This window comes from Mesoplodon mirus (genome assembly GCF_964341445.2).
Source record: "Mesoplodon mirus genome assembly, chromosome: 12".
Lineage (NCBI taxonomy): Eukaryota > Metazoa > Chordata > Mammalia > Artiodactyla > Ziphiidae > Mesoplodon > Mesoplodon mirus.
In genome coordinates this window covers 4,314,843-4,338,704 of record NC_138988.1, presented here as the reverse complement: position 1 = coordinate 4,338,704, position 23,862 = coordinate 4,314,843, and the positions used below count along the sequence as shown (strand labels likewise).

The 23,862-nt window shown below is 47.9% G+C and overlaps 1 protein-coding gene across 1 annotated transcript; it reads left to right on the top strand.

The window, feature by feature from the left end:
• Positions 1-956: 956 nt before the first annotated feature.
• RBSN (rabenosyn, RAB effector) lies at positions 957-23,715 on the top strand. Its single transcript, XM_082638104.1, has 12 exons — positions 957-1,233; positions 3,240-3,556; positions 6,777-6,917; positions 10,342-10,442; positions 11,356-11,401; positions 11,520-11,681; positions 13,973-14,214; positions 16,252-16,322; positions 18,980-19,066; positions 20,088-20,190; positions 21,561-21,665; positions 22,356-23,715. Exons 2-12 carry the CDS (start codon positions 3,409-3,411, stop codon positions 23,502-23,504), a joined length of 2,355 nt encoding a protein of 784 aa, XP_082494230.1. The 5' UTR covers positions 957-1,233; positions 3,240-3,408; the 3' UTR covers positions 23,505-23,715.
• Positions 23,716-23,862: the final 147 nt, after the last annotated feature.

Sequence of the window (23,862 nt, the reverse complement as noted above, 5' to 3'; positions counted from 1 at the left end):
GCCCGCCTGGATCTGGAGATGGTGGTCCCATCCCCAGGGAACCTGGCTCTGCAGGTGCAAGGGGGGCTCATTTGCTGGCCCATCCTCCCTAGGTCCCTCAGCTCCGCCACAGTCCAGCCTTGGGACACAAGGCTGCTCAGGCTGCAGGGATGTGACACCAGCCCAAGTCACCGAGGCCTGTGGGGAATATCGTTGGGGTTTCTTGTGTGTGTGTGTGTGTGTGTGTGTGTGTGTGTGTGTGTGTGTGTGTGTTCCCCACACATTGTTCTTTATCCATTCATCCGTTGGTGGACACTTAGGTTGTTTACATATCTTGGGTACTGTAAGTGATGCCGCAGTAGATAAGAGGATGTAGATACCTCTTTGAATTAGCATTTTCCTGTTCTGCAGATAAACACCCGGAAGCGGATTTAGTGAGTCCTATGTTAGCTCTATTTTTTAATTTTTTGAGGAACCTCCGTGTTTTCCGTAGTGGGTGCAGAAATTTACATTCCCAGCGATAGTCTACATGTGTTCCATTCCCATCCTCCCCAATACATTTCTCTCGTTAACGGCCACTATAACAGTTGTAAAGTGATATCTCATTACAGTCTTGTTTGTATTGGAAAACTTCACAGATTTTCCTGAGCACACTGTACCTGTTTTGGATGTCTACTTCCTGTCATTATAAGCCCACTCTCATGCTGTTATATTCCAGACTCCCCACATCTTCCAAGCCTCTCAAATAATTCCTTTACTCTCTAGCGCTCAGGAAGTTTAATTGACTCTAATTAATTTAGAAGTGCATTTGGCGGTGAGGGAGGAGGCATTCAAAACCGTTCGCTGCCTCATTCACTGCGCACCTCGGTCAAGGAGCAAAAAAGCATAGGCTTCAGTTTTCCCATACTTAACAGTGGTGTAGAGAGCAAGGGGCGTGGTTCAACCTCGCTGGCGGAACTACCAGAGTCGTCAAAACGTCGTAAAATTACCCAGCCTCGCCTGGCCGGTTTTTCCTGCGCCTGCGCAGAATCCGCCGCTGGCCTGCGCTTGGGGATTCCCTTCTGTCCCCTCGAAGACTTGGCGCTCCTCCGTGGTCCGTCTGCCTTTCTTTCGTTTTAGGCGTCGACGCAGGCGCGACTGTCGAGCGCCGAGCAGTCGATGGAGATGGTGGCCTCCACCGCTTGAGGGGTCGTGGAGGCCCCGAGCTCGTGTCGGAGAACTGGACAGGCCTTCGCGGCTGTGGGACCGGGAAAGGTACACAGGGCTGGGCGTGCCTGCAGGGTTCTTGTCAGAAACCGGGCGGGCGGGCCGTGCGGGCGTGGGATCCGTGTGTGGTGGGTGTGACGTGCGTGGTGGGCGCTGGGACTCTCGGGCCGCGCGTCTCGCTCGTGTGCCCGGGGTGCTTTTACTTTGTGGTTGCTTGGGGTTGTGTGAGCTCTGTAGCGTTACGCGGCTGGGGCGGCGGGGGGCTGTCTCCCAGGAGCGTTTTTTGGGTCTTCTGTGGAGGTTTAGACGTTTGGGTTCGGGGTTTGTGTGGTGCCTATGTGAAGTTGTCGTGTGTGCTTTGTGGGGATGAGCCTTTTCACCCACCGCACTGTGGGTGCGGTGATGCGGCGCGTGCACGTCACGTTGAGTTACGTGGAGGGTGGTCGGGCGGCCGGGGGATGTGTGGTGGCTGCGGCGTGTGGCTGGCAGCACTCACGCTGGACTTGGAGTTGCAGGAGATATGGGTTTTATTTGGATTTTGGACGTGATTTAGGGTGTGAGGGTCTCTCATATATTGTGGACGTGGGGCCTGGCTTGGTGGTTTGTGTTGGGTATTTGGTTATATGATTGTAGGGTTCGTCCGTTCATTCATTTATTCACCCTTGGAGCGTTGTTGAGATTCTCGGTGGTTTGTGCCGGGCACTGACCCGGGGGGTGTGGTGTTGGGAACGAGGACGTGGCTTCTGCTCTCAAACAGCTTACAGGCTGTTGGATTAAGTCGCTTTGTGTACCTGTGATTACAGATTGAGATAAATGCTATGAGGAGAGGTGCAGGGCTGCCCGATGGGAGAATGCGTCAAGCAAGGCATTCTCGAGGAAGTGAGGGTGTCTCGAGATGCGGGGAGTGTGTGTTGGTAGCGTGAGTGCGTGGGAAGGAAGGGGGCTCGGGTGAACGTGAACCACTGGCTGGGAGGGGCCGGGAGCTGCTTTTTCAGCGACCGTCTGGAAAAGGGGCTGAGATCTGAATGTATATAGCCATTGGGCTTTTTAGCTAGAGGAAGAAAACAGGGACCTCGTGTTTCATTTGTTTATTTCCTGGGTCACTGCCACTCTTCAGCTTTGAGGGCTAGGCAGTTCCTTCTCCGTGGCCCTGTTAGCAGGTCCATCCACAGCTCAAAGCTGACGGTCGTACATTCCCCCTCACTTTGTACTGTGGTTTATGGCCTCAGGTTCTTGGGGAGAAACTTTTCTGCTTTTGTGGATTGGTTTTGTCTGCGTTTTCCTGTGGCTGTGCATCTTTCTGAGATGACATTGGAAGTGACTTTGCCGTGTGCCGGATGAAACTGAAAATGTAACTTATTAAGCCCTGAATTGTATAAGCATCAGCTTCTTTTATTTTTGAAGCAGTGAGAGCGTTAGGCTTGCTGGTTTATAAAGTCTAGTAAGTTTATTGGAGAAAAAGTACCCTACAAACGTTAAGACACAGAATAGATTTTTCTTTTTGATCACTAGGTTTCTAATGCTCCTCCTTAGACTGAAGCTGGAATTTTGTTTGATTTGGTTTGGTTTGATTTTTAGGGCAGGCGCTATCCCTTTTATATCAGTGCCTTTTTGACAGAGGTGCAAGAGCTCCATATATGTAGTTGAATAAATGGTCAAGGTAAAGAGAGTCAAATAGAAATTTGTGCTTGTTGATAACTATTTCAGACATTTCCCCAGCGGCTAAAGTGGAATACAGATTATGAAGCTGGATCATTGGAATGAATGTTAGTGAATTGCCTTGGTATTGTGTTTACTGTTGAAGTTGTATTTTCCTTTCTTATCTTCAAGAATCTGTGCTTTCCCTTTCACTGAGTTGCCATTGTCCAGTGATGTTCTCATATCTTAGAAAGTTTTGTGTTTTAGTCTTAAGGATTCGAGAAAGCAGTTTGTGTTCTCAGATTTGCACTGAAAAATGTTAAGTACCCTTCCTGAACTGTGAAAAGAACAAGGAAAATTCTCAGTTGCTGCTAATTTGCCTGAACTGGTTTCCCCCCGCTTCTTTCCTTTCTTAGGACTCCTACTCCAGAGAGGATACCTCATCCAGCGCCATGATGCCACTTCCCCATCACCTGTGTGCTGCTTGGTTAAGCTAACGCTGCGGATCCCTTGTCTCTTGTGGAGGAATCAAGCTGACTCTTGGCATGAGGACCCTGCCTGGCAGGGGTTGAGAGTGACACTGCCATGGCTTCTCTGGATGACCCAGGGGAAGTGAGGGAGGGCTTCCTCTGCCCTTTGTGCCTGAAGGACCTGCAGTCTTTCTATCAGCTGCAGTCACATTATGAGGAAGAACACTCCGGGGAAGACCGTGATGTCAAAGGGCAAATTAAAAGTAAGAGGCAGGGATTTTCTGCTTACCTCATTCTGTCACTGGGAGCTTTAACTCGTGGGATGGTTTTCATCAGCTACCATGTTGCCACCGTAATAGGATAAACAATACGAAATTAATAATAATAATAGAGAACATATTTCTAGTGCTTTCCATGTGCCAGGCATTATTCACAATCTTCCAGTGTATTAACTTCATTTAATTCTCACGGTAACTATGTGACTGTGAGCCCCGTCTTACTGATGAGGAGATTAGATACAGAGATAACTTGCCTGAAGCTGCAAAGTGAGGTAGAGCCTGGCTTTGAACCTACTAAGTGTAATTACTGTCCTCTGCTGTCTCTTGCTAGGATGTTTGAATGACCTAACTGCCAGCCTCAGAGGGTTTGGGGTGGAATTCCTTTCCTTTGCTCTGTAAGTGGAGGCACATTGTACACCCATTTACCTGTCACAAATTCAGGCCTTCCTGCCATCCTTACTTCTTCAACTAGACCTTGTCCTCTGCAGCACAGGAAAAGGAAGATTATGGTTGAAATATAAGGAGTTAAACCCAAAAAGTTAAAACTTGGTTTTTGAGCTTCCGAGAACCCTCAGGTCCTGGAGGGTTGCAGAAAGAATTTTTCAAAGTAATTTTTGCTATACAGATTATTCATTTCCCAGACTTTAGATTCTAACCCCTAAGCATGATGCTGGTGCTCTGGAATTCACTTTCCTAGTGATTCAGTTAATAGCTGGCCACATTTCTGAAGGCAATGAGATTAAAAAGGTCTATTGCTCTATTCACAATTCTTTGTTGGGTGGGACAGAAAGGACTGATCCATGTATTCCTAAGCAGACTCTGGCCTCCACACGTGTGAGTCACATGCCCCTTGTAATCAAAGTCTCACTCCACATCTCACTTTTCAGTTCAGAAAAAAAGAGTTGTTGAAAGTATTAACATTTATAACTTCTGTCAAAAATATGACAAAGTCAGGGCCTCCCTGGTGGCGCAGTAGTTGAGAGTCCGCTTGCCGATGCAGGGGACACGGGTTTGTACCCCGGTCAGGGAAGATCCCACATGCCATGGAGCGGCTGGGCCCGTGAGCCATGGCTGCTGAGCCTGCGAGTCCAGAGCCTGTGCTCCGCAACGGGAGGGGCCCCAACAGTGAGAGGCCCGCGTACCGGAAAAAAAAAAAAAAAAAAAGTTGATGTTAGCTAAGGGGCCGGGCTGCAAGCACTAAAGCCTGCTTTTATTAGGAAGGGCATTTCTAATTCTCTGTTTAGTGTCCGTTACAATGGAAGGCTGCAAGAAGGACCTTCTTTGGTTGGCTCAAGCTTTGGTTCTAACTCTAGCATAATCTCTTAAAACTAGCCTCACCATCCCTGACAAGGGCAGGTTATGGGCTACTTTCTCTCCTAACTCACAGTATCTCACATCAGAGGGAAACTATTTATGTATATAGCCCATTGTCTTCCTGGTGCCTTCACTAGGCTTACTTTATAGCTACCTTCTGCTATAAAAAAGCCATCCAAACCTTTCAGGAAGGATTCAGTGTCCAGTCCATTTTGTGTCTAGGACATTTGCCTTATCTGAGATGTATTTTTTTTTTTTTTTTTGCGGTACACGGGCCTCTCACTGTTGTGACCTTTCCCGTTGTGGAGCACAGGCTCTGGACGCGCAGGCTCAGCAACCCTGGCTCACAGGCCTAGCCGCTCCGCGGCATGTGGGATCCTCCCGGACCGGGGCACGAACCCGCGTCCCCTGCATCGGCAAGCGGACTCTCAACTACTGCGCCACCAGGGAAGCCCAGAGATGCATTTTTTTTAACAAAGCCTTTTCAGGACACGAGGGCTGTCAGTTGAATTTAACTTTCCTCATTCTCTCTGTTCCTCTTAATCAGCCTCTTTTTTAGGAAGCTTGAAATCTGGGAGGCACTCTGGTGTTCATTAAGATTCTGATTCCATTTGTCTTACTGGAATTTGGGAGGCAAGACCCAAGGCTAGGGAATGACTTACCGGGGGATAGACTATACTATTCATAATGTCCTTGGGACTCCCCTGGTGGCGCAGTGTTTAAGAATCCACCTGCCAATGCAGGGGACATGGGTTCGAGCCCTGGTCTGGGAAGATCCCACATGCGGCGGAGCAACTAAGCCCGAGCGCCACAATTACTGAGCCTGAGCTCTAGAGCCTGCACGCCACAACTACTGAGCCTGCGTGCCACAACTACTGAGACTGCGTGCCTAGAGTCGGTGCTCCACAACGAGAAGCCACCACAATGAGAAGCCCGTGCACCGCAATGAAGAGTAGCCCTAGCTCGCCGCAACTAGAGAAAGCCCGAGCACAGCAACAAAGACCCAATGCAGCCAAATAATAAATAAATAAATAAAAACATAATGTCCTCATATTCCTGCTATTTAGCTCTCTCTCTTTACCTTTAGAGCTCTTGACTTGGCGTTTTTGTCCTCATTGAAGCACATAGTTCCTCTTGTGTACTTCCTTTATTTTATTTATTTTTTTTTTGCGGTACGCTGGCCTCTCACTGTTGTGGCCCCTCCCGTTGCGGAGCACAGGCTCCGGACACGCAGGCTCAGCGGCCGTGGCTCACGGGCCCAGCAGCTCGCGGCATGTGGGATCCTCCCAGACCGGGGCACGAACCCACGTCCCCTGCACCGGCAGGCGGACTCCCAACCACTGTGCCACCAGGGAAGCCCGAAATTCTTTAATTTTGTCTGAAGTAGTCTCTTTTATCTTTTATGGCCTTAGGATTTTAGAGTAGAGTTAATCATAATAATACTGCTGAAATCACAGTCTTCAGCTTTCTTATGGGACCCCAGACCCAAGAGTTCCCTTCCATACTACATATCTAAAGTACAGATCTTTGAATTCAAGAATCTCTACTTCAGAACTGATTTACTGGTAGGGTTTGCTGATGTTCCTCAGCCTGCAGTTGAGTGTCTCCTTAACTTTATAATTGATTTAAGCAGCAAGATCCCTGTAATGTATATGGGCTGGAGGATGGAATTGGACCAGTAAATGGGATTGTGACAGTGATTCTAGAAGTTTTCCTTCTTCCCTCATATTACTTATGTCCTCAGAAAATGAAAGAACCCTGATACAGGAGAAGCCGTGAAATGCATTGGGACCCTGTTGATAGGTGAAATCTAAGTGCTCTTCCTATAGGACCTTGACTCTCTACTGGGTTATCTTCGTGGATTCATATGGTGTTTGTTCCATTTTTCAAGGTCTTGTCCAGAAGGCTAGGAAAGCAAAGAACAGGCTGTTGAAACGAGAAGGAGATGACCGAGCTGAATCAGGGACCCAAGGATATGAGTCTTTCAGCTATGGAGGGGTTGATCCTTACATGTGGGAACCCCAGGAGCTTGGTAAGAAATTCTTTTCATTCGTTCATTCATTCATTCATTCAGCAAATGTTTATTGAACATCTGTATGTTTTAAGAGTTGGCTGAAGAGACACCAGTAAATCAGAATGGTTGTCAGCTTCTCCTGGACCTTGTGTTCTAGTTGGGGGAGAAAATGGACAAGAATGAGCTGGGCCTCTGCTTTGTGTTAGGCACTGCATTAAATGCTTTACTTGTGGACTCTCATTTAATCCTTACTGAACTCCATGGGGACCTCCCAGGGTCAGACAGCTAGGAAACTGCTGAACTGGGGTAGGAATCCAGGTCTCTGACATCAGCCCAGGTGCAGTCCATTGACTGGGCTGTCTCTTCTTGTGTAGACATTGATTACCTGCCTACTGAGAAGCACTGGTTCATGCACCTTAATTTTCTGAAGCATGTAATTGTGGTATCATCTACTTACTTTCAAAATTACCATCTTTTCGGGATGATGAAAATGTTCTAAAATTTATTTTGGTGATGGTTGCACAACCCTGTCAATATACTAAAAACCACTGAATTTGTATGCTTTAAATGGTGAATTGTATGTATTTGAATGATAACTCAGTAAAGCTTTTACCAAAAAGATCATGCCACATGGAATTGAACTAGCTAATCTTACATGTCCTTTAACTGTTGAATGATAGTGATCATTAATATAGTATTTTCTCTCCATGCGATGGGTAAATAATGATTCTTTCGTAGTAGTTTATTATACTTCGTTTTGTTTTGGGGCCGCTCTGCATGGCACGTGGGAGCTTAGTTCCCCAACCAGGGATTGAACCTGCGCCCCCTGCATTGGAAGTGCGGAGTCTTAACCATTGGACTGCCAGGGAAGTCCCATAGTACTTTATTATACTTTGATACTCATTATCTTGTTCACCTTGCACAAAAGCCTTGTGAGGTGGAAAGGGAAGTGATGCTCATTCCATTTATAGATGAGAAAACAGGCTCTAAGAAGGGAAGTGATATTTACCCTGGGGTCATCTACCAAATAGTGCTGCTGCAGGCTGTGTCTTTTATTTTATTTTTAAAATAAATTTATTTATTTTATTTACTTTTATTTTTGGCTGCGTTGGGTCTTCGTTGCCGTGCACAGGCTTTCTCTAGTTGTGGCGAGCGGGGCTACTCTTCCTGTGGTGCGCGGGCTTCTCATTTTGGTGGCTTCTCTTGTTGCAGAGCACGGGTTCTAGGCGCGCGGGCTTCAGGAGATGTGGCACACGGGCTCAGTAGTTGTGGCTTGCGGGCTCTAGAGTGCAGCCTCAGTAGTTGTGGCGTACGGGCTTAGTTGCTCTGCAGAATGTGGGATCTTCCCAGACCAGGGATCAAACCCGTGTCCCCTGCCTTGGCAGGCCGATTCTTAACCACTGCACCACCAGGGAATCCCAGAATGTGTCTTTTTGGAAGAGGAAAGTCCTAGAATTACATTATCCAATATGATAGCTACTAACTATATGTGGCTATTTAAATTTAAATAAAGTTAAATAAAATTAAAAGTCAGTTCCACAACCACACATTAGCCACATTTTAAGTTATCAGTCTCCATGTGTGGCTAGGGGCTACCATGTTGGAGAGTGGAAGCATTTTATTTTCATTATAGCAGGAGAAAAATGGCTTAAAAATAAGACTATACACATATATTAGTTATATATGAAAGACAATTAGAAACATGAAGGAGACTTTTCAAGCATATGAATTATTAGCTTTTTGATAGCTTATTTCATGATTGCCTTTGTTAAATTATCAAGGTGATTTACTGATTAACTTGCCTGTTTCAGCAACTGAAGGAAGTCACAAATTACAAAAGGTCAAGTGAATGGCAAATTTTAAAAGTTAATGTGTATTGTCACTCCTAAAAATTCGAAACTAAAATTTAATTAGGTGTTAAAGTTGATTAGGGAAGAAGAAAAGTGTGGATGCTTAAGAGTGTAGCGTAAAGATCTAGATATGGTAAAGCAGTGGTCCCCAACCTTTTTGGCACCAGGGACCGGTTTCGAGGAAGACAGTTTTTCCATGGACGGGGGTGGAGGGTGGATGGTTCAGGCGGTAATGTGAGCGATGGGGAGCTGCAGGTGAAGCTTTGCTCGCTCTCTTGTCTTCCACTCACCTCCTGCCGTGTGGCATGGGTTGGGGACCCCTGTGGTAAAGTACCTAAATGAATAGGCCATCATTGGGTGGAAGAAATGAACTGAGTGCTGGGAGGGTTGGGGGGGCAGGGCCGGCTTTCAGAAGAGGTGGGATTGAGCAGATTATATTTCAGATGCACTGAGACAACAGGCTACTTGGTTCCATTTGTGTGAGGAGGTTTGTCCTGGGTCTTGGCTGCTGGACTGAGAAGTTACCAGTTTAACTAGCCCCCTCCAAGGGCATCTATTAGCGTTTACATTTGGGAGGCTATTTTGAGAAGGATTGTTTTTATTCTGATGAAAAACCATATTGTACCAGCTTTGAAAAGTACAGAAAAGTTTGAGATGTTTAAAAATCGCCCATAATGTTACTGCCTTTTTTTTTTTTTTTTTTTTTAAAGAAGATGTTGGGGGTAGGAGTTTTTATTAATTAATTAATTTATTTTTGCTGTGTTGCGTCTTCGTTTCTGTGCGAGGGCTTTCTCTAGTTGTGGCAAGCGGGGGCCACTCTTCATCGCGGTGCGCGGGCCTCTCACTATCACGGCCTCTTGTTGCGGAGCACAGGCTCCAGACGCGCAGGCTCAGTAGTCGTGGCTCACGGGCCTAGTTGCTCCGCGGCATGTGGGATCCTCCCAGACCAGGGCTCGAACCCGTGTCGCCTGCATTAGCAGGCAGATTCTCAACCACTGCGCCACCAGGGAAGCCCCGTGCCTTTTTATTTAACAAAAATTCATGTGCCAGGCAGTATTCTAAGGATTTTATGAATTTTAACTTCTTTAGTCCTGATAACAGCCCTGTGGAGTAGGTACTACTGTTTTCCCCATTTTATGGCTGAGTACTCCAAGTTACAGAGAGGTTAAGGAACTTTTGCAAGGTCACATAGTGTGTGGCAGAATTGAAACTTGAGCACAGGCTGGCTTCAGAGTTCAACCTCTGTCCTTAAGATCTTTCCTATCATACTTTGTGGCCCCAAGGTGACCACAGTTAACATTTTAGCAAATTTCCTTCCATTTGCTTTTCTAGTTTTTTAATTTTTGGTAAGACTCTAATGGACTTCTCTGGCGGTCCAGTGGTTAAGACTCCGTGCTCCCAACATAGGGGGCCCAGGTTCAATCCCTCGTTGGGGAACTAAGATCCCACATGCTGCATGGTGCGGCCGATAGATAGATAGATAGATAAATAAATAGATAAATATAATAAAATCCTAGAATGTTTGAAATTCAAGGTAGAGAGGCTCCCTCAGGGAAACAACAAGTCGTTTATGTCACCACCTCCCCTCCTAGGTGCTGTGAGAAGCCATCTTTCCGACTTCAAAAAACACCGAGCTGCCAGAATTGACCACTATGTCGTTGAAGTCAATAAATTAATAATCAGGTTAGAGAAGGTAAATCTTTTGTTTTAAAACACTTTTTTTTTGCAAGTATAAATCTTCTGGGGGGAGAATTACATTTCTGTTGCATATGTCTTGTGTATTGTGTATGTCTGATGCTGGCAAGGAAGCACCCCACCTAGAGCTGTGCTGAGGACGTGGTGGATGGTTCTAGCCTGGGCTGGCTTTACTGAAGGTAGTGGCCCAGGTTGATGACTGGCCACATATCCGGCTTCCCTTTTTCTTCCTATGAAGCCCACTTGGCTGCTGGACAGCCTTTCTGCCTTTAGATCCTTTCCTCGTTTGGGTGTCCCAGGGACAATCACCCAGTGAGGCATAGTGTGTGATACCATGTGATGGCAAACAGAGAGGCTAGTAACCAGGCGTGTGAGGAGTACCCTGCCAGGGCCAGTGTGCAGTGTGGGAACCTCTCGTCCTGTGGTTGGTTTAAGAGTCTGTCTTCAATACCACGATCGCTCTGTTTACTTTAACCCTGGAAATGCTTGTTTTGTATAAGCTGGGTTGTGTGGTGGGCATGGCAGCAACCACACGGGTTCAATTCTTTATGGGTACTTCGTAGGGCAGAAATATGTGACCACTTTCATTGTCCAGGAGGACTGTGGTGAATCGGGGGGTTCCCATTGCTTTCAGTAGCCACCCCACCGTGCCCTTGCCTACCCCTGGTTATTGCTTAAGCGGGTAACTGACAATAAAGAGATTGGAATGGGTCATGCGCAGGGAGGTACCTTCTGGATGCAAAGCTAATACTCTATCCCCCACAAAGTTGTTTTTGTGACATTTTGGGGTTGGAGACGACAGATAAGACTTGAGCAATGCTGGTGTGCTCATTCCCACTTGATGCTTCTGCCTGTAGAAAGTGTATACACCATCAGATTAATTCCTTCTGGCACTTTTTTCTCCTTGTCAGCTCACTGCATTTGACAGAACAAATACTGAGTCTGCGAAGATCCGAGGTAACTCTACAACTTTGCTCACATTCCTTCTATTCTTTATCTTTCTTCTTGATCAGATCTCCTTTTTAAAATGGCCTACATTTATGATTGTTTGGTTTTTGTTTTGTTCTTCCCAAAGCAATAGAAAAGTCCGTGGTGCCTTGGGTCAACGACCAGGATGTCCCCTTCTGTCCAGACTGTGGGAATAAGTTCAGCATCCGCAACCGCCGCCACCACTGCCGCCTCTGTGGGTCTATTATGTGCAAGAAGTGTATGGAGCTCATCAGCCTTCCCTTGGCAAGTAGGTGATGGGGAGGCGGGCCCTGGACCCTGATCTCTTTTTGAGACTAACTTGTTTACTAATTACCACTGGGTGATTTGGGGGACATTTTAAAAAAATTAATGGCCCATGGGATCTTCATTCATTTACTTGTTTATTCCTTGAAGCCCATTACAGCCTAGGCCCTGTGTTAGGGACCGGTGATTCAATGGTCTGTAACAGAGGTTGGCAAACTTTTCCCATAAAAGATCAGGTAGTAAATATTTCAGGCTTTGTGGGCCACATACGGTTTCTGTCACATTTCTTCTTCTGTTTTAAACAACCTTTTTGAAGTGTAAAAACCATATGTAGCTTGAGGGCCATACAAAAACAGGCTGGACTTGGCTTGCAGGTTGTTGTTTGCCCACGTCTGGTCTATAAGCATCATCGATTCCTTCAGGGAGTCCAGCATCCAGCAGGGGAGACACACTGACAAACAAGTGCTTTATAAAGAGACAAGTATGATGAGAGAAGTTGTGTCAGGCACGTGGGAGAGTTGACGGAATCTTTTTTTTTAAATAAATTTATTTATTTATTTATTTTTGGCTGTGTTGGGTCTTCATTGCTGCCAGCGGGCTTTCTCCAATTGCAGCGAGCGGGGGCTACTCTTCGTTGTGGTGCGCAGGCTTTTTTCATTGTGGTGGCTTCTCTTGTTAGGGAGCATGGGCTCTAGGTGCATGGGCTTCAGTAGTTCTGGTGAGCGGGCTCAGTAGTTGTGGCTCGCGGGCTCTAGAGTGCAAGCTCAGTAGTGGTGGTGCATGGGCTTAGTTGCTCCGTGGCATGTGGGATCTTCCCGGACCAGGGCTCGAACCCATATCCCCTGCATTGGCAGGTGGATTCTTAACCACTGCGCCACCAGGGAAGTCCCGAGTTGATGGAATCTTTGTCAGCTCTGCTTGAAGTGGCAGGTGAGGCTTTGCGAGGAGACTGTAGGAGGTGGTCTTAAAATGAGCAGCGGGCTAGTCCTTTCCTTTGAGCAAAGAGTCACAGACAGCTCACTGTCGTATAGAACAGGCTGTAATGTCGTAATATGAGAGCCACTGAGTGCTGCTGAGGCCGCTGCAGAGGCTGAAGAAGAGTGAGAGTGTGGGTGCTCAGGGTCAGGAGCTGACGTTTGAGAGCAGCCCTGAAACACAACTGGGCCTGCAGAGAGGTGGGGCAGGCTGGCATCCTGGGGAGAGTGAAGAGCTGGTGCGCAGGCGTGGGGTGTGGAAAGGCCCGGGGAAGGTTAGTAGATGAGCAGGTACAGTAGTTGGGGGTGTGAAACACTGCTTGAGAATGTGGGAATGAGGCTGTAAAGGTTAGGTGGAACCCAGTGGTCCCAATGGTCCAGAGCTTTGAACCTCAGCTGGTTAAAGGTTGCTAAAGCTGACCTCATGGGGTTTTGGCTAATTCTGGGACTTTCGGGGGGATTTTGCAACCCTGGAGAGTTCTGCTGACTCTGCATGTACCGTTGGCTGCAGGATGTCTGGATAACATGGGACAGAAGCAGATGCTTCCTCTGTCGAGCTCTGATGTCCAGCGGGCTCGCATTACCTAGATACTTCCCCTTTCTCCCTGAGGCGACTCCCTGTCTTACCTGACACTTTATAAGCTATGTTTTGGGGACACTCTTCACCCTCCTTCTTTTGAGCTAATTAACTGACATCTACTGGGCAGCTGCTATGAAGTGGCCCTGTTGGAAAAAATATAGGGGTGCAGCTATGAATAAGACAGTTTCTACCCTCAGGATCACAGATTCCTAGGGCAGCTCTGGGATGTACATAGAGCTATCACTACAGGGAAAAGTGGGAAGTGCTCCACGAGGGGCGACGTAGTAGAAACTGATAGAAAGGCAGATTGTTTTTGCCTCAAGGAATTGCGGGGGGGGGCTTCCGGGAGGATGTACCATTTGATCTGAGCTCTGGAAGGGGTAGGAGTCGGGCGTCTGGGTGTGGGGGAAGGCCCTGGAGGGTAGCCCAGGGAGAGCCTGGTTTGTGTCTCAGGCACGGGGCAGATGGAGCAGGGCAGTGGGTGGTAAGGCCAGGTTAGGGGTGGGCTTCAGAGCCTCAGAGACACACTGTCCAAGGCTGCCTGGCTCTTTGGTGGCTGCACTGGGCGTCCATCCCACCTCAGAGCCGAAGCCCGGGAAGGCAGAGGTGTGCGTGCTTCTCGCCTGTGGGCAGAGCCTGCTCTCGTGCCGCCCCCACCGTTGGATTCCACTGCTGTCGTGGCTGGTGGGGTGATTGGAGGCTGCGGGCTCACTGCTGCCTGTCCTGTGTTGTGCTTTACAGACAAGCTCACCAGTGCCAGCAAGGACTCCCTGAGCACTCATACCAGCCCCAGCCAGTCACCCAACAGTGTCCACGGCTCCCGCCGGGCCAGTATCAGCAGCGTGAGCAGCGTGAGCTCTGTCCTGGACGAGAAGGATGACGACCGGATCCGCTGCTGTACACACTGCAAGGACACACTACTCAAGAGAGAGCAGCAGATCGACGAGAAGGAGCACACCCCTGACATCGTGAAGCTCTACGAGGTGATTCATGTGTGCCCTTGAGTCTGATTCGAGAGATCTGGCTGTTGGTTATATACATGCCTGCAGATTTTGGAGAACGCTTTGGGAAGTCATTCCCTTGAATCATTTTTAGTTTCTGCCAAAGGGCACTAGCTAGGGCCCTGGGTGAGTCGCAGAGTCACTGGTTATGTTGCAACAAACTTGTTCCCTCGCCCTTCCATGCCCACTTGACAGCGGTGGGGGTGTGTGTGGGGGTTAGGGGCTTCTGTGGCCCAGGGGCAGGAGGAGGAAGGGTGGTTGCCATGCAGTGTGGACAAGTTCTGTGGGTGGGCAGGAGCTGGAGCTGGTGGTGAAGAGTGGGCTGGAAGAGTCCTGCCACACTCACTTGGGAGTTTGAGAAACTGTCCAGAGGCTTAGAGCTTCCTCCTTTAAGTCCATTCAAATGCCTCAGCTCTCACTACCACCAGCAACCCTGGAATGCCTTCAGTAGATGCTGCTTTAAAGGAGCAGAGTGTGGTGCCAGAAGCTGGGATTTAGAGTCAGACTGGGTGTGAGCTTGGCTCAGCCTCCTAATGGCCAGGTGAGGCCTTCAAGATGAGAAGGATGAGCCAGGTGGGGGTTGGGCAGGGAGGTCGTAGGAAACGGGGAGGAGGAAACCAGCCCGGGCATCGGAAGCCGTTTGTGCAAAACTGAGCAGAGGAGGGGTGTGTTCTTCTTTTTTTTTTTTTTAATAGATTTTTAAAATTTATTTATTTATTTTTGGCTGCGTTGGGCTTCATTGCTGCGCGTGGGCTTTCTCTAGTTGCGGCTAGCAGGGGTTACTCTTCATTGTGGTGCGTGGGCTTCTCATTGTGGTGGCTTATCTTGTTGCGGAGCACAGGCTCTAGGCGCGCGGTCTTCAGTAGTTGTGGCACGTGGGCTTCAGTAGTTTTGGCTCGCAGGCTCTAGAGCTCAGGCTCAGTAGTTGTGGAGCACGGCCTTAGTTGCTCCGCGGCATGTGGGATCTTCCTGGGCCAGGGCCATGTCCCCTGCATTGTCAGGCGGATTCTTAACCACTGCGCCACCAGGGAAGCCCCAAGGAGGGATGTTTTTTTGTCTGATGATCACTGAATGGTCACTGGTAGCAGTTCTGCAGGTCACAGTGGCTGTGTTTCTGAAACCACCATGAAAATACTCAGACTACTAGAAATGGTGTTAATTAAACCCTTGCTGAGTTGCAGATGTAGCCATTGTCCATCCTTTATGTGGAGCTCATGATCTGATAACTCATTTTTGTAAATAGCTGCCGTGCTTTTGGCTTCCTTCTTTTTTGAAATGAGCCCTGGCAGTGCCTTGTGCTGGTATCTAGGGTCACCTGGCAGATAAAGGACCTAGCAACTAATTTCTTTTCTCTGCCTTGGTACACTCAGATGACTTGTGTCCTGGAAGGCCTTGCTCTTCTCAGAAACATCCAGTCAAAAGTTCACCCTCGGGTTTCCCTGGTGGCACAGTGGTTAAGAATCCGCCTGCCAGTGCAGGGGACACGGGTTCGAGCCCTGGTCTGGGAAGATCCCACATGCCGTAGAGCAACTAAGCTCGTGCTCCACAATTACTGAGCCTGTGCTCTAGAGCCTGCGAGCCACAACTACTGAGCCCACATGCCACAACTATTGAAGCCTGTGCACCTAGAGCCCGTGCTCTGCAACAAGAGAAGCCACCGCGATGAGAAGCCCATGCACCACAACGAAGAGTAGCCGCCATTCGCCACAACTAGAGAAAGCCCGCGCACAGCAACAAAGACCCAACGCAGCCAAAAATAAATAAATAAATAAATTTGTTAAAAAAAAAAAACGTTCACCCTCGCTTTCTTTCCATCCTGCAAGGTTTTCTTGTAGAGTAGGTCTAAATCAGGAACTTGATAACAACAAACAAAACAAAACAACTAAAAACCACTCTCTGCACTTTTTTCATTTTATAAAACTGCACATTTTAAATACATCTCTGTTGATTTAGCATAACCTCTGGGTAGGCTTTTCTGTACCTTGAGAGCACAACTCACCTCTTCTTTTTTGTTCTTAGAAATTACGACTTTGCATGGAGAAAGTTGACCAAAAAGCTCCTGAATACATCAGGATGGCAGCCTCATTACAGTAAGCTACTCCTCTCTGTTTCACTAATTTAGTGGTGACTGTTTTCTGGCATTTTAGGTAAGTTCTTTAGTGGGTGAAAATGAAATTCCTAACTCTGCCCAGGCTTTTCTTCTGCCACCGACTGCAGAGAATCTTCGTCATATCTGTATTTCTTTGGGGTGCATGTTGCAGTCTTGTGTAGTCATGTTCAGTCATGTGACCCCAGCTTTTCTGATTGAGCTGGTTTAGGAAGGGTCTTGGACGATAAGCACCACTGCCAAGTGCAGCATCCAGAGGTGAGCAAGGGCACTGTGCCTCATGCTTGTGCCTGGGTAGATGCCACTTCAGGGTGACACTGAGGTGTCAGGGCTGAGAGCAGACATTTCCTTTAGGTCAGGGTTTGGCAGACTTTGGCCCTCGGGCCACATCTAGTGTGCCGTCTCTTCTTTTAAAATTAAGATTTAATTCACACCCCATAAAGTTCATCCTTTTAAAGTGTACAGTTCAGTGGTTTTCGTACAACCATCACGTCACATTTAGTACAACATTCACAAAATTGTACACCCATCAGCACTGTCTTAATTCTGAAACACTTTCATCATCCTAGTAAGAAACGCCATACCCGTTAGCAGTCCCTGCTCCTTCCCCCTTTCTCTGGCAACCACTAGTCTGCTTTCTGTCTATGGATTTGCCTAGTTTGGATATTTCATGTAAATAGAATCATAGTTATATGATCTATTGTGTCTGGCTTTTTTCACATAATGTAAAGTTTTCAAGATTCATCCCTGTTGTAGCATGTGTCAGTGCATTTCTTTTGTATGAAGGCACTGTATGGGTAGACCACATTTTGTTTATCCATTAGTCCCTTGGTGAACATTTGGGTTTTTCCACTTTTGGCTACTGGGAATAATGCTTCTATGCATATTCATGTATAGGTGTTTTGTGGACATATATTTTTATTTCTCTTGGATGTATACCTAGGAGTAGAGTTCTTGGGTCATATGGTAACTCTGTGTTTAACTTTTTGAGGAATTGCCTGACAGTTTTCCTAAATGACTGCACCATTTTACATTCCCATCAGCAGTGTATGAGACCTTGAATTTCTCCACATTCTTGCCCACACTTACTATTGTCTCTTGTTTTCTATAAATAAAATGTTATTGGGACACAGCCATGCCCATTTGTTTGATTACTGTAGCTGATTTTGCACTACAGCAGCAGAGTTGAATAGTTGCAACAGAGACTCTATGGGCCTCCGTAGCCAGTGGGGAGCTACCATTGCTGAGCGTGTTTCCAGCTGTCTAACTCTTACGCCTCCAAAGACCAGTTCTGAAGTGCTTTAAGTAAGTGCCTTTCAGTCTGTCACTCATTCACTCAGTGGATATTTATCAAGCACGAGTTATGTGCCAAGTGCTGTTCTGGGTGCTGGGGCTGCAGCAGTGGACAGTGAAGACAGCTTCATTATCATGGGAGTGCAGACCATAACCAAGTGAACAAGTAACGCACATGATAATAATGCCAGGCATGATAGGTGCTCTGAGGAGAATACAGTTGGTTGATGTGACTGAGACCAGGGCAGTGATTTCAGATTTGGGCCAACCCTGTTATTTTCCACATGACTTGGCATTATCAAGACAAAGTGCAAGTCTTCTTAGTTCTGATCTGATGTTCTTTTTGCAAACTGTGCAGTTAGAGATGATGAAACAACTTTATTGAACCTGCAGATTACAGCACACACCAGGATTTTTCCAGCTAGGGCTGCCTTATAGATGGAAAACAGGTAAACACAGCAGTTCTTTCTGCTTATTTAACTTAAATTGCTGCTCCCTCAGGAAGAGAGTTGAGTGGCCATTGCTGAGGCTGGGTTAATAGCTTGGAGATCATTTGAAATGTTTCTCTTCACAGTAAACATTGTTTAAGCTTGTCCCATGTGCTAGTTAGTAGGGGTATAAAAATGAAAAGCCATAATCACTGCACTTGGAGTTCAGCAGTCTGGTGGGAATGGCAGACTCGTAAAGGAATAATTCTAAGACCACATAATAACTGTTGCTGTTCCTCTGAGACTGGGGTTAAGCCACCTCTGGCCTTCCCTGATGTCCCCTCCTCCACCCTGGGCAGAGTTACTCCCTCTCACCTCCTTTCTTGAGTTGGAGTCCACGTGTTTTTCTCACACAGGGAGCAATTGTTTGTGAGACCCAGGAGCATGGGGCAACTGACAGTGCCACGTGGGCCATGGCTTGGATTCCTTCGTCAGCTTTCCTGTCATTCCTCCGCTCCCTGGGTAGTCTTTGAGTGCGAAAAGAAAGTGCCTTCTCCTCTTATGTGGTCTAACCAACTCATTTAGTAAACCACTTCATCCGTCTTACTAGATGCACTGAAATTTTTCAGGGAAAGTAGGCTGAAGTAGATTCAGTCACATTTATTTTGGCAATGAGCTTAGGAGCTGGTCCTCAAAGACCTCGGCACTAGTGTGTCCCTATGTTGTCTGCAAATTAAAAGCAGTTTCTAGTTGGTTAGCACTTATATTTTGAAAAGGAATGAGCACTGCAATATATACAAGAGTCTGAAATGCCACTTGGAGAGAATTAACTGTCTACTCCTCTGTGAGTCCTTTTACACCACACTGTCCGTTCAGTGAGATGACACTTAGATCAAACATCTCTGTGATTTCTCCCTAGTGCTGGAGAGACAACCTACAGTCTGGAACATGCCACTGACCTTCGAGTGGAAGTGCAGAAAGTGTATGAGCTAATAGACGCTTTAAGGTAAGGTCTGTTAGGTGATGTCTTACGTGCTGCCTTGAGTGGAGGAGGTGCTGTGTTAATGAGTGGTGGGCGGCCAGCATACCTGAGCCTACCCAGTCCTGGTGATAGTGGGAGTGTGTGAGGAGGAGGCTGAGGGAGTTGCCAGCTCTGGCACTCAGTGCATCTCAGTAACTTTCGGTTAAGGATTTCTACTGTTCATTATTATTAAAGGAATAGGGGCTGATTGACACCAGCTGTGTGCCAGTCACTGACTACTTCCACACAGAGTAGCTCCTTTATTATACCACAGTTACCCTGTGAGGTAGAGATTAACATCCCCATTTTATAGGGGAAGCTATAAAGAAGTGCTGGAGCCCAGATGGAAACCCAGATTCTTTTCTTCAAGTTGACTGCTGCCTTGTTTTTTTTTTGGCCGTGCTGTGCAGCTTGTGAGATCTTAGTTCCCCGACCAGGGATCGAACCCAGGCCCATGGCAGTGAAAATGCCGAGTCTTAACCACTGGACCACCAGGGGAGTCCCAGTCACTGCTTTTTAACTGTGGATTGGCTGTTGGGGTTACATCAGCCCTTTGCAGTGTAGGAAGTACTGTGACTCAGAACAGAGATACGGAACCCTTGTCCATCCGTACGTGCAGGACTAGCTACATGGTTTTAGGGTCTGCTGCAAAATGAAAATTCAGGTCCCTTGTTCAAAATTAAGGATTGTAAGACAGCGATAGCAGAATATGAAACCAAGCACAGGGCCCTTCTGCTGTGCTGGTCACTCACCCACAACGCTGGTCCTGCACCAGTGGTCAGTGCCTCGATGGCTGAGTGTTTGTCGTTCACCCTGTGCTTGTTTGGGGCCTTGGGTACAGCCAAAGGGTAAGAAATGGGCTTTGCCTGCAAGGACATTTCAGTGGAATCTCTAACCCATTTCTCTACACATGTTGCTGGCATGCAAGCCTGGTGACTCGGGACTTTTCACCCATGTTTCTGAGGCTGGCAGTGCCTGTTACAGTGATGTGTTTGTTCCAATTCAGTAAGAAGATCTTAACCTTAGACTTGAAGCAGGACCCTCCACCACATCCAAACACTTTACGGCTGCAGAGGATGATCAGATACTCAGCTACGCTTTTTGTGCAGGTAAAGCCATCCTGGGTGGCAGAAACACCACACTCGCCTCCCATGCTCTTCTACCACTCTGAAGGCAGACTGGGCCAATGGCTTGTTTATTTTCTGTGTGTACATTTATTACTTTTTAAGGTTATAAATGTGTCAGCCATATCTAGAGAAAAATCTGGATGTCAAAGAAAAGTAAATATTCCTTTTAGTCCTATGTCCTTAACACCATCCTGCCTCATTCTGATATATTTTCTTTTTTATTCCATTTGCACTGGTTATATAAAGTAGTTATATATGCTACTTATAGTTATATAAGTAGCATATTTGCAAGTTGAGGCCTTCTTATTGCTGAATTTTATATCATAAGCACTTTTTTTTTTTGGCGGCGCCACACGGCATGCAGAATTTCTAGTTCCCCGACCAGGGATCGAACCCATGCCCTCCGCAGCGGAAACACCAAGTCTTAATGACTGGAGTGCCAGGGAAGTCCCATAAGAACTTTTTTATGCAGTCCTCAAACAGCTCTTGTTTGAATGACTACAGAATAGTGCTCTGTGTACACCATCCTTTAACTATTCCCCTTTCACTGGGCATTCGATAGATTCCCATTTTTTGCTGTTGAGGATTGCCTGATGGACATCCTTGCACATAGCATTTCCTCCTCGGGATAAACGCCAACGGCACTCTTCCTGGGCCGTTGGTTTGGAGGAAACAGGTGATTATTCAAGGGCGCACTGGACCTAGGTGGTTGGATCTAAGTCGTTTCTACCTCAGAAAGCCCTTGTGAGAGTCACGGTCAATCCCCTGTGGGGCTCCTGACAGAGATCTAAGCGTCCTGTTGGGTTAGTTTCCCAACATCCTAATGCAGAGAATGAGGCCCTTCCTGCTTTTGATTAGTGGCTGTATTCCACAGTCGTTTGATAAGTGCCTGCTGAGTCCCAGGCAGTGTTCTAGGTGCTGGGTATCCTGCCATGAGTAAAGACAGACATTCCTGTTCTCATAAAGCTTGTATTCTAGAGAGGGGAATAGATAAGAAACAGCTAAAAAGTGTAGCTTAAGAGGGTGGAGAGCGCTGTGGAAAAATGTAAAGAGCGTGGGGTTGGGGCTCGGTTGGAGGCTTATGGATGTAGACAGGGAGGGCAGGAAAAGGCCCCACTGAGAGGGCAAATAACTGGGATGTCTGGTGTTGATCATTTCATCAGGAAAAGGCTGGCCCATTTGGAAGTTGTCTCTGGTCCAATTTTAGCATTAGGTCCTTCCCTGCTCTGCTCATTAACGTGATTGTCCGAGAGTGGGGTAGCTTAGCTTAAGTGGGCTCTCACTAGAGGGCTTCAGGTTCACTTTTTTCCTAAAACGGTTTAAGTATAAAATTGCCTGTGACCCCTCTGCAGGAAAAGTTGCTTGGTTTGATGTCACTGCCAACCAAAGAACAGTTTGAGGAACTGAAAAAGAAAAGGAAGCAGGAAGTGGAGAGGAAGAAGATCCTGGAGAGACGGGTGAGTGAAGCTCAGGGATGCTGGCGTCCTGGCTTCTTCCCTGCGGCTCCCTTGAGCGCAGAGGCCTCCTCAGGCTCCCAGGAGGTCCTGTGAGGTTGTCGTTAAGTCAGAACCTCTCACTCTCTCTAGTTTGCATTCTCCTTTTGTTCTGTTTCTGGCCTCTCATCTTCAGAGGTCAGAATAATTATTTTTCTCTCCAGGTCCTATTTTTCTTTCAGAGGTTCTACTGATTTTCTCCTATCCAGAATACCATAGAGACTGGCAATCCTCCCCCTGGTACAAGCTGCAGAGGACCCAGACACCAGGGAGTTTTTTGTAGAACACTTTGGAATATGCAATATTAAACAGAATAATATGTGTATTTAAGATTGTGTGAGGTTCTAGTGTAGGTGAGTGGTAATAGACCTCAGAGATTTAAGACAAGTGCATGGCCAGTGAATCTAAGATTGAGAAAAGCTTATCCCTTAACTTACTGTTATTTGTTATTTTAATTTTGAAAATCAGGGTTTGTCCCTCCTTCCCTTCTGATAAAAAAGCCTGATTTGATTTTAGCAGTTGGATATCGTAGTCCTGAGGTGGAGAATTGGAGTCTCACTGACACAGGGATAGCGGGACCGCAGAGGGTGGCTGGCGGTGTGGCTCTTGGCCTGGTGACCGTGTTTCTTCTCTTTGGCTTTGGTGTCTCCCCAGGCTGCCCTGGAATCCCAGCGAAGGCTTGAGGAAAGGCGCAGTAACCTGGTATCTCATGCGACCAACGGGGAGGTGGTGTCCCTTCGCGGGGGCCCTGCCCCATTGAGAAAGGCTGAGGGCTGGCTCCCGCTCTCAGGAGGTCAGGGGCAGGTCGAAGACTCGGACCCACTCCTCCAGCAGATCCACAACATCACATCGTTTATCAGGCAGGCTAAGGCCGCGGGCCGGATGGATGAAGTGCGTACGCTGCAGGAGAACCTGCGCCAACTGCAGGACGAGTATGACCAGCAGCAGACAGAGAAGGCCATTGAGCTGTCCCGGAGGCAGGCTGAGGAGGAGGACCTGCAGCGGGAACAGCTGCAGATGCTGAGGGAACGGGAGCGGGAACGAGAACGGGAGCAGTTCCAGGTGGCATCTCTGCACACGCGGACTCGGTCCCTGGACTTCCGAGAAATCAGGCCTTTTCAGCTGGAGCCAGGCAGAGAGCCTCGCAACCACCTTGCTCATGCCTTGGATCTGGGCTGTTCCCCAGCTCAGAGCAGTGCGGCACCCGAGACCCCTTCACCCAGCTCGGCTCTCGAGCCCATCAGAGTGTGGTCTGGGGCCCCAGCCCTTGGCCAGGAATTCTTCCCCCAGAGCACCACGTCGCAGCACAATGAGGTGCCCTCCCTAAATCCCTTTGATGAGGAAGACCTCTCCAGCCCTGCAGCAGAGGGCACGGCCAGCCCTCCTGCTGCAGAGCCTCCCCTCGGCCCTCCAGCCCGTGTCCTCAAGGAGTACAATCCTTTTGAGGAAGAGGAGGAAGAGGAGGCAGTGGCGGGGAATCCCTTCACTAGCCCAGACAGCCCAGCCCCCGGCCCCTTTGACGAGGAAGATGGGCATCCCCCTCAGAGACCCTCAGGCCCTCCTGTTCCTGGCAGCCCCTTCGAGGAGGCCCCCTGTACTAACCCGTTCGAGGTGGACAGTGAGAGCGGGCAGGAGGGCGAGGAGCCCATAGAGGAGGAGCTGCTCCTCCAGCAGATCGACAACATCAAGGCGTACATCTTCGATGCCAAGCAGTGCGGCCGCCTGGACGAGGTGGAGGTGCTGACGGAGAACCTGAGGGAGCTGAAGCACACCCTGGCCAAACAGAAGGGGGGCGCCGACTGACCGTGGTGGGCAGGGCGCCTCTGGGGCCTGGCAGGAGCCAGGGGAGCAGGAGGGAGGGCTGCTGGGGTTGATGGAGAAGGAGGAAGGGCGAGATTTAAGCTGCACATAGGTCGGGGGGGAGGAATCTGCTGTTTCGTGCTGTGCACTTGGAGCTTTTTCCATGATAGTTGAATAATAAAATGGGAACTAGAACAGGAAGACTCAGCATGCATTTGCTGTTTTTCCTGTTTTTTTTTTTTATATATATAATTGGGTTTTCCCTTTAGAAGGGAATTTAAAACTTCACTGCCGAGATATAACTAAGCGCAGTTCTGTTGGGCCCTGGGCAGAAATGGCTACTTTGTACCTCTTGCATCCA